This window comes from Arachis hypogaea, chromosome 16 (assembly GCF_003086295.3).
Source record: "Arachis hypogaea cultivar Tifrunner chromosome 16, arahy.Tifrunner.gnm2.J5K5, whole genome shotgun sequence".
Lineage (NCBI taxonomy): Eukaryota > Viridiplantae > Streptophyta > Magnoliopsida > Fabales > Fabaceae > Arachis > Arachis hypogaea.
In genome coordinates this window covers 120,774,730-120,785,850 of record NC_092051.1, presented here as the reverse complement: position 1 = coordinate 120,785,850, position 11,121 = coordinate 120,774,730, and the positions used below count along the sequence as shown (strand labels likewise).

At 33.1% G+C, this 11,121-nt stretch overlaps 1 protein-coding gene across 1 annotated transcript; it reads left to right on the top strand.

The window, feature by feature from the left end:
• The first annotated feature begins 7,569 nt into the window (after positions 1 to 7,569).
• Positions 7,570 to 10,335, top strand: LOC140179839 (uncharacterized). The gene is made up of 3 exons (XM_072219598.1): positions 7,570 to 8,280; positions 8,360 to 8,672; positions 10,133 to 10,335. The coding sequence occupies exon 1, from the start codon at positions 7,809 to 7,811 to the stop codon at positions 8,268 to 8,270; it is 462 nt and encodes a 153-aa protein (XP_072075699.1). The 5' UTR covers positions 7,570 to 7,808; the 3' UTR covers positions 8,271 to 8,280; positions 8,360 to 8,672; positions 10,133 to 10,335.
• The last annotated feature ends 786 nt before the right edge of the window (positions 10,336 to 11,121 follow it).

The window sequence follows — 11,121 nt, the reverse complement described above, 5'->3', positions numbered from 1 at the left end:
GTTACCTGTTTAGATAACTGCTGTCTTGTCTGATCTAATTGTGCTTCCATATTCTTGTTAGCATTTTTAGTGTCTTGTAGCATCTCTTTAAATTCTGCTAACTGTTTTGTTATAAAAAGCAATTGCTGATTGAGTTCAGCAACTTGTTCTGGAGGACTAAGTTCAGTGGATACTGCTTTCGCCTCTTCTTTCATGGAGGACTCACTACTTAAGTACATATGCTGATTTCTAGCAACTGTATCAATGAGCTCTTGAGCCTCTTCAATTGTCTTTCTCATGTGTATAGATCCACCAGCTGAGTGGTCTAGAGACATCTGGGCCTTTTCTGTAAGCCCGTAGCAGAAAATGTCTAACTGCACCCATTCTGAAAATATTTCAGAGGGGCATTTCCTTAGCATCTCTCTGTACCTCTCACAGGCATTATAAAGAGATTCATTATCCTCTTGTTTAAAGCCTTGGATGTCCAGCCTTAGCTGTGTCATCCTTTTTGGAGGGAAATATTGATTTAGGAATTTGTCTGATAACTGTTTTCATGTTCTTATGCTTGCTGTGGGTTGGTTATTTAACCACCTCTAGCATGATCTTTTACAGCAAATGGAAACAGTAATAATCTATAGACATCCTAATTTACTTCCTTATCACGTACTGTGTCAGCAATTTGTAAGAACTGTGCCAAAAACTCAGTAGGTTCTTCCTGTGAAAGACCGGAATACTGACAATTTTACTACACCATGATAATGAGCTGAGAGTTTAGCTCAAAACTGCTGGCTCTGATGGGGGTATATAGATACTACTCCCATAGGAAGTAGTAGTGGGGTTAGCATATGACCCCAGAGTCCTTCTAGACTGTTCATTTCCACTTGAGTCCATAATGAACCTCTCTTGTTTCTGTATACACAGTTAACAAGGAAATGAAAAGATGTGTGTCTCTATGTCAGGATATAGAGCACTGGTATTGGGAGATAAAAAAATGGATGTGGAAGAAGGATTATATTTTGAAAAATAAAAATAGAATAAAAAAATTAAAATATTTTTGTTTTTATTTTATTTATTTAATGCTAATTTGAAATTAAAGAAATTAAAATAAAGTAAATGGAAAAAATGGTATAAGTTTTGAAAATTAAAAGAAAAGAAATAAAAGAAATTAGAAAACTAAATTAATTAATTAATTAAAAAGATTTGAAAAATTATGGGTGAGGATTTTCGAAAAATGAAGAGAGAGAAAGTGGTTAGGAAGTTTTGAAAAAGATATTTCTTAAAATTAAAGATACTTGTGAGAAAATAAATAAACGAAAAGATTTGAAAAAAGATATAATTTTAAAATTTTAAAGATTGAAACTTTCTTAACAAGAAAACACCAAACTTAAAAATTTTTCAATCAAAATAATAAAATAGGACAAATAATTCAAAAATTAAAAAAAAGAAAATAATTTTATAAAATTTTATAAAAGATTTTCGAAAAATATAAAAAGAAAATTGAAAAAAATTTGTTTTGAAAAAGATTTAAAAAGATAAATTTTTAAAATTGAAATTTTAACTTGACTAACAAGAAACTACCAAATTTTAAAAATTTTGACTAAGTCAACCTAAGAAATTCGAAAATGATGAGTAAATAAAGGAAAAGATAAATTTTTTTTAATTTAATGAGGAAAGAGAAACAATAAAATGACACCAAACTTAGAATTTTTAGATCAAAACAAAGAAAACAAACAAGAAAACTTTGAATGTCAAGATGAACACCAAGAACACTTTGAAGATCAAGATAAACACCAAGAACAAATTTTGGAAATCTTTAAGAAAATAAAAACACAAAGGACACTAAACTTAAAAATTTTTATACTTTGGACACTAATAATTCGAAAATGCACAAGAAAAACAAGGAAATATACAAAACAAGAAAAACTAAAGATTAAACAAGGAAAATAAACAAGAACAACTTGAAGATCAAGAAAGAATAAGGAACATAAAACTCGAAAATATGAAAAAATAAAAAGAACATACAATTCGAAAAATTGAAGGAAAATAAAAACATACAATTGTCACCAAACATAAAACATGAAACTAAACTCAAACAGAAGACTCAATTATTAGTTTATTGATTTTTATCTATTTATTAAAAATTTTTGAAAAAAATCTAGAAAAGAAAACAAGGATTTTAAAATTTTAACAAAAACAATAATAAAAGACTCAAATTTAGTGACTCTAAACCAAAAAAAGATAAATTTATCCTAATCTAAGCAACAAGATGAACCGTCAGTTGTCCAAACTCGAACAATCCCCGACAATGGCGCCAAAAACTTAGTGCACGGAATTACAATCACACCTTTGCAACTCCGCACAAATAACCAGCAAGTGCACTGGGTCATCCAAGTAATACCTTACATGAGTAAGGGTCGATCCCACGAAGATTGCCGGCTTGAAGCAAGCTATGGTTATCTTGTAAATCTTAGTCAGGAGATTAATGATAAAAATGATTTTGTCTATGAAAAGTAAATAACATTAAATGAATGATACTTGAGATTCAGTAATGAGGAACAGGTTGAGTTTCTGGAGATGCTCTGTCGTCTGAATCTCTGCTTTTCTATTGTCTTCTTCTCCAAACATGCATGGCTTCCTTCCATGGCAAGCTGTATGTTGGTGGATCACCGTTGTCAATGGCTACCATCTGTCTTCTCAGTGAAAATAGTCCAGGTACGGTTTCTGTACGGCTAATCTACTGTCGGATCTCTCGTCTCGGATAAAAAATACCAGGCACAGCTACCGTACGGCTAATCATCTGTCGGTTCTCACTTGTGTCGGAATAGAATCTCTCTATCCTTTTGCACACTGTCACTGCGCCCAACATTCATGAGTTTGAAGCTCGACAGTCATCCCATCCCAGATCCTACTCGGAATACCACAGACAAGGTTTAGACTTTCCGGATCTCAGGAATGCTTTCAATTGGTTCTAACCTCTACCACAAAGGTTCTAATATCACGGATTCGAATGCTCTGTTGTCAGGAGAGGCAAGTCAAATCCGTGGATCAGAGACCCAAGAGATATGCACTCAAGCTGTCGCCCAATGACTACGTTGAGCTTAGATAGAACGGGAGTGGTTGTCAAGCACGCGTTCATAAAGTTGAGAATGATGATGAGTGTCACAGATCATCATATTTATATTGAAGTACGAGTGAGTATCTTAGAATAGAATCAAGCGTGATCGAAAAGAAAAAAATAGTAATTGCATTAATCCATTGAGACACAGCAGAGCTCCTCACCCCACATATGAGGTCTAGAGACTCATGCTGTAGAAGATACAATATGAGATGTAAAATGTCATAAGTTACCAAAATGAATCTCTAAAAGTAGTTTTTATACTAAACTAGTAACTTAGGTTTATAGAAAATGAGTAACTAAGTGCAGAGAGTGCAGAAATCCACTTCCGGGGCCCACTTGGTGTGTGCTTGGGCTGAGCATTGAGCTTTACACGTGCATAAGCCTTTTCTGGAGTTAAACGCCAGCTTGGATGCCAGTTTGGGCGTTTAACTCCAGTTCTGGTGCCAGTTCTGGAGTTTTACGCCAGAAAAGGGTCTCTGGCTGGCGTTGAACGCCAATTTGGGCCATCAAATCTCGGGCAAAGTATAATCTATTATATATTTCTGGAAAGCCCAAGATGTCTACTTTTCAACGCAATTGAGAGCGCGCCAATTGGGCTTCTGTAGCTCCAGAAAATTCACTTCGAGTGCAGGAGGGTCAGAATCCAACAACATCTGTAGTCCGTTCTCAGCCTCTGAATCAGATTTTTGCTTAGGTCCCTCAATTTCAGTCAGAAAATACATGAAATTACAGAAAAACACACAAACTCATAGTAAAGTCCAGAAATGTGCTTTTGCATAAAAACTAATAAAAATATAATAAAAAGTAACTAAAACATATTAAAAACTACCTAAAAACAATACCAAAAAGCGTATAAATTATCCGCTCATCAGCCGCCCCAGCGTAATGTGAAGTCTCGTTTAGTCTGTTGATGTCATCGTCGTTGCCCGCCTAGCGTGCCATCACCGTCTCGGACTCAGATATGGAAGGAAAAGGTTAAAAGAGGGGAGAAAGAGTTTGACTAAGTCAAAGTGAGGTCCAACAAATGTGTGTAAACGACTTATACTTATAGGCGACCCTCAACCTTATCTCGTTTACAGTGTAAACGAGATAAGTGTCTATCTCGTTTACACTGTAAACGAGATAGACGCGACGCGACTGACATGTCATATTTCGTTTACAGTGTAAATAAGATATGACTGGAGAACGTAAAATGATAAATATTTTTAAAATTATTTATTTCGGTAATTAATGTATTTTTTATTTATTTAAATAAAAAATCCAAGTGGTTGGCCAGTGTGCCAAGTACATTAGCTTCCCCAATAATTATATACTATTATTGATTATTGATCAGAGTGTGCAGAATAGTTTATAGTATATGGTGTTATCTATATTCTTTTGAAAGAAAGTTTAGGGAAAAGGTGAGACTTTTCGCATTATAAGGTCAATATAAAATAATTTTAATGATTTTATAAAACAGCCTATTTTAAAGAGTCTTCGGACAAAAATTCTCTAAATTATACAGTAGTTGATGCAAGCAAAAATCTGTCGAGCTTTATTAGGATCACATTATAATATTCCAGTGACCAAGTTGGATTTGGATTCTATTACGTTTAATAAAACAGTTTTTTTTTTTTGGTGACTTTTTAATAAAACAGTTTGAGAGAAAAGAAATAGTAAATAAAGCGCTTTTAAGATTTATTGAGGGAGGATTTTCGTAACGAATATTAGCAGGTTGTGTTCAATAATCCTTTCCTGAAATTTTATGTAGTAATCAAAATATGTCACGATTAAAATTGTGATCATAGAGTAGGAGTCATGGGTAAAACCGCAACCTAAACTATTTGAGAGAAAAACCCGGCAACATATTTAAGATTACTTTTCTATATTATTAGATTTGGTAGAATATTTTAAAAAGATGTTTATATTTTTTAAAAGTATAAATATTTTATTTTGTGTTTGATAAATTAAAAAATTAATGTGATTATATTTATAATGTTTAAAAGTTAAGGATGTTTTTGAAAATACATAAGAGAAAGTTTTTTAAAGTTAGATTGTGATTATTATAATAAAAAAATTTAATAATTTTATACATTAATTAATATCTAATTTTAATTTTTATATTAATGTCTATTATAGTATTTTTAAATTTTAAAAATTATTTTCGCTACAAAAAAATTACCGGATATCGTCGGATTTACCAGCGGATTTTTTTAACCTCTTTACCATCGGATTTAGTAGTGCAATAAATGCGACGGTATAAACCTCACCGGTAACTATTTACCGGCAGATTTTTTTAACCTCTTTACCATCGGATTTAGTAGTGCAATAAATATGACGGTATAAACCTCACCGGTAATTATTTATTGGCGGATTTTTTCATCAACCGTCAATTACCGGCGGATATAAACTTTAATTGGTGAAATTCTAGAGTTTGTTACCATCGACTTTTTTCCACAGTAAATATGACTGTAATATATTATTTATTATTAACAATTAAATTAATAGTTAGATTTAACTGACGAAAAACTTAAATTTTATTTTTTTGAAAGAAATTATTTAAAAATTCAATATATAATTTTAAATATTTAAATTTAATATTTTAAATTAACAAAATTCAAAATTTTACAATTTTTTATAATAATTTTTCTATAATTCTTAGTTAAAAGTTCACAAACAAGTTCAAATATCAAAGTTTCTTATTAAAACTAAAAAAAAAATAAGAGAATTCAATTAAGTAGGAAAATCATATTTGAAATGCACCAAATTCTCAATTACAAAAATTAAACAGAATTAAACCAGAAATCGAAAGAGCAATACTGATGAGCATTAGAGATTAGACTATACTGATGCTACTACATTATATAAAGAATCAATCATACCAAATTTTCTATGATACTTGCAAGTTGTAAAACTATCCAGAAATTAAATCCTCAAGAATCATCAGCACAATATTTCAATACTGATAACTTATAAAACAAAAAGACACTCACTATAGCTATATAATATCTGTCATCCTTTCTGAATTTCATTGCAATAGTATCATACGATTCCAAATCAATGAAGCTGTCAAATTACAAATTTACAATGAATCAAGGATAAATGATTTACTTAACATTTAAAAACATATATTTAGGCAACCAATCTAAGATTTGAATCCATGACCCTCCAATTCAAGTCACAATATTGCATATCAGTGCATCAAATGAATTTCATGGAGCTCAATTTGTGCTAGAAAAATTAAAATGAATTTTAAAGCAGATAAAATTTAAAACTTTCAACAAAATAATTTACCACATAATTTAAAGCTTCCAACAAAATAATCCACTACATAATAAAAAGATTAAAATTCACAAGCAACTATCAATTTTAAATTATTTAACAAGTAAACAGTTAATAAAAATAACAAGAAATTGCCCTTTCTAAGTAGTTCAACAGTAACATTAATATTAGGATGATGAATTATCTAAAAAAATATAGCACACAAAAAAATTATTTAGAATAATTTTATGTCAATGAATAAAAACACTAAAATAAATTTATTATTGACAATAATTAAAAAACAATACAAATTTATTATTAGACTATTTAAACAAAACAAGTTACAGGTAGACAACAAAATGTAAATTTTTAGAGTAAACAAATTAACACAATCAAGGCACTACTATCAACATTCTTAGTAAAACTACTAAAGTCTCCATAGAAAATATAAATCTAACAAAATCAAAATATCAAAATAATAAGATAAATATGAGTAAAACAGTTAAGCAAAGGTCACATCCAAGTAAACTAATGATACTAATTTTTCAAGGATAAAAATGGAGACAAAAAAGTGCAGCATTAGGATTTAGCATACCAAGATAAAAGAGGAAAGGTGTAAGATCCAATACTTTTGAAAAGTCCTATTTTGAACTAATCTCAAATTATATATATTTATTTATAGTTTTAATTTTAGAAATTATTTTTATTGAAAATAATTAAAGGCAATTAATTGGATTTAAAATAAAAATTAAGTTTTTTATCCAAACTCTATACTTATGGATTATTTTTCTATTTATGATTTAAAGTTCTAAGAAATTCGAAAATAATGAGGTTTGGCTATTTAAATTAGAATTTTGTCTAATTTTATAATTATTGAATTATTTTTTTATGTTTAAATTATGAAGTTGAAAGTTATGAAATAAAAAGAATTTTATATGATTTAATTTTAGATAATTTATATTTATATCATTTAATACCATAAGTTTAAAGATAAAGAAATTTAATTATATTACCATGTATTTTCAATTAGAATAATTCATTGAGAATCAATTAGTATTTTTATACCACAAATATTTTAAAGTAACTTTAAAGATTAAATTAGTTTTTTTAAAAATTAGTACTCTATGCTCCAATTTTATTAAAATTATCTTATTCAAATTAAACCCAAAATCCCCAATTTTATACACAAACCCTAATTCTATTAACACACTTTTTCCCCTATTCCTAAATGAAATCTTAGCCGCTACTTTTCTTTTTCCTTCTGCAAACCTACACAAAATACAACACCACACAACTCCTTCAGAAAATAAAATGAAACAAAAAGGGAAGGAGGAGAGGGATCCACGGAGAGAAAAGAGAAGAGGGGAAGGAGGAGCATCGCCGCCGCACCACCACGCCTCGCCGTCGAGCTCATCCCGCCGCCGCCCAGCTGCGCCCAGCCCACCGCTAGTCACTGCTGTCGTCGCCAACAATGGAGGAGAGAGAAAGAGGCGAACGCGAGGAGAGAGGGAAGGAGCTCGCGAAGGAGCTGTCGCCGTCGAAGATGGGTCTGTCGTCGTCTTCGCGGGTTCCGGTCGTCATCGTCGTCTCTGTCGTGAAGTCTGTCGCCGCCGTCCTTCTCGCCACGAAGCCAGCGCCGCCATCGTCATTATCATGGATTGCTGCTGCACGTGATGCCGCCGTCGCCGCCTCGGAGTCCGTCGCCGTCAAGCAAAACGACGGGCAAAGAGAGGATCCCCAGGTGAGAGAGAGAGAAACCAAGGAAAGCCGCGACCTGTCCAGCCGCCATGCCCAGTCACCGCTCGCGTTGCCGGCGCCATCTCCGTCTGAACTGTCACCAGATCCGCCGCTGCTGAAGCTTCTGGCCGCGCCTCTGCATCGCCGGAGCTCCACGCCGCCGCCACTGCCACCAAAAACCACCACTGAGGCCTAAGTCTGTTTGGGTAAGCGATGCGTTCTGAAATCTTTAAATTAGTATTTCTGTTTTAAATTGTTTGAGGATCTGAGGTCTTGGTGTCATAGGATCGAGTTACGGGTCTTGATTGCTGAGTTCTATGGCTGCTGCATACAGCATCAAGGTGCTGCGTCATCATCGGGGCTGTTGTTGCTCCGTTTTCTCGATCATTCGTGAGCCCAGTAAGTCGTTCCTTGTTCCAAACTCTTTTAGCTGATGTTTTGTTATAGATTATTAAGTTTTACGTGACATTAATATTTTAGGATTGAGCTAAGGCTGTGTTTAGAGGCTGTGGCTGCTGCTGGAACGGTCGGTATTGATGCTGTTGTTGTGGAATAAGAATAGAAATGCAGTTTGTCGCGTAGTTGAATCGCGAATGAGGTAGGGGTTTTTCTTAAAATCTAATTTATATTACAGAGTTGTGATAAATAGATATTAATGTGAGAGAACATATGCCTATGATTATAATTGTCTTCTAAATGTGGTTGTTTGCTGGACTCAATGACTGATTGCTTGACTGCTTGAGTAGTTTGTGATTGCTGAAAAGAAATTAGTTTGAAAGGTTATTTAGTTGATTATCATGAAAAATGGCTTTTCTTGGTTTTGAAGCTATTTTTGATGATGTAAAGGAATTGGCTTTGGAAATGGTTTAATTTTGAGTTAGTGACTTTATAAATGACTTAGTATTTGAGTTGGTTTGATTTTAAAAAGAGATTTATTATGGGCACTGATTCGCTTTGAAAATTATTTGATATTGGAACTAGCCGAATCTTGGAAAATGATTGAGATTTTGGAAAGGTTTGAGAAATGTTTGGATGGGACCCGAAAAGGGTGGCAGAATCCGAGTTTTAGAGATGCTGCCGAAATTTTATAAAATTAGAAGTTTCATTTGAAGTAGTTATTTTAAAAGGTTTAATTTTAAGCATTATATGATTTAAGAATACTTCATTTATCAAAGAAAAAGTTATGTTTTGGATTGAGAATTGATTTGAAATATGATTTTTGAATGAATTTTGAAATGGATTGACGAATGATGATGATATTGAGAATGGTTTAGATATTGATGAATGATGAATGAATTATTTATATGGCTTATGAATTTGAAATATCTGAGATACGAGGTTCCCTGGATTAAGTGTCGTGGCTTGCCACCACGTGTACCAGGTTGAAAACTCGATACTCTGTTGACCCTACGACGTAAGTGTGACCGGGCACTATATAAATTTCCGGGAATGTTACCCCCATTGAGCAATATTGATTATTTGAGAAAAAGCTTTGCATAGACTCTTGGGGATGCACATCGGGGGACAGTCTAAGGACAATTCAGACTTGTCGGGTTGGCTGGATAACCGACAGATGAGCCTTATCAGCCATAGGGCAGGCATGCACCATATGCATTTGTATGGTTTGCTTGGGTTTGAACTTGTTTTGGTTTGCCTAATTGCTAAACTGTTCGTAACTGCTACTTGAACTATTTGTTGTAACTGCTACCTACTTGTGCTTTCCTTGTCTGTCTTGCCTGTGTTTGTCCTGGTGTGCTACATTTGAGAATGAACCTTGGTGCTGAATTAATGACTGTGTTGTTTGATTGTGTGGTTGGTTTCTGATTGAGATTTGCTTATGAGAAAGGAAAGACTTTGAATTTCTGAAAATTTTAAACACTGCCTCTTTGAAAAGGTTTTAAACGATTAGCTATTGGATTTTAGAAGTATTTATAAGACAATGATAATCACAGAATCTGAAAATAGTTTTCTTATTGAATATCTTCTTATGACAACTTTGAAACTCCGTGGTGAGACCGTGTGGTTAGGTTCTCACCCCCTACAGCTTTACCTTTTCAGGAACCGGATGAAGAAGCGTTAAGAAGAGTTATACTGCGTTTGGTTAATATGTTGTTGTATTAATTAGATTATTTTGTTTCCTCGTCTTTGTTATTACAAGTTTGTAAGAGGGATAGGAATTGTCTGTTTTATATGTATATTATATTATGAGTTATTATGTAAGGAGTCTTGTATATGAATCTATGCATGTTTGTATTTTTCTTAAGATAAAGTGTTTATTTCCGGTTTTCAAGGAAAGGAGCGATACAGTATCGAGTCACAGGCTCCTATTTTAGTATTTAGTATGTAAAGTAGTCGTAATACTCCTTGCTATCAGAGTCGCGCAGCCGGAAGCGTGACTTCTGATAGTGAGGGTGTTACATTATGGTATCAGAGTAGTCTTTCCTGTAGAGCCTTGGGAATGGACTGTTTATGCTTCAATTGCATACTCTGAGAGTCTGTCATGTAGCAGGTCTTGTTTGAATAACGAGAATTAGAGCTTTATGCACATGACGATCTATTGATTAATGCCATTAGTCTTGCATTGCATAATTCCTGGTATTAAGTTTGGTCGGCTTAACACTAGTGAATTATGTATATGGAAGCACCAATGGGTTATCATAGACAATATGCGAGTCATAGGTAATGCGAATCGCGGGTTTTGGGAACGTTAGGAGTTAATTCTTGAGGTTACTCGGTTAGGTGTCTTGAACTCTGCGAATATCACTTATCTTATTCCTGCTTGGTATGCTCTAAGGTTCTTGTCTGCGATACTTTTCTTGGAAAGTGAACAGATTATCTTTCAATTCTACTCTCTTGTTCACGTACGCTTTTGTTTGATCCTAACTGCATATGCCTGTTTAAAACCCTTGGTGTATTTACCTTTTTTATTTAGGCACTTCTTTTTGAATCATGTATTTTTTATATACATTTGAATCTGTTTTGATGTAGGACACCTTTTTAAGTTCATATTTCGAGTCCTTTGTAAATAAATTATAATTTAGTTTTCC

Bases quoted from the DNA above. Each gene is read 5' to 3' on its own strand.
- LOC140179839 (XM_072219598.1), top strand. From the start codon at position 7,809: ATGGAGGAGAGAGAAAGAGGCGAACGCGAGGAGAGAGGGAAGGAGCTC.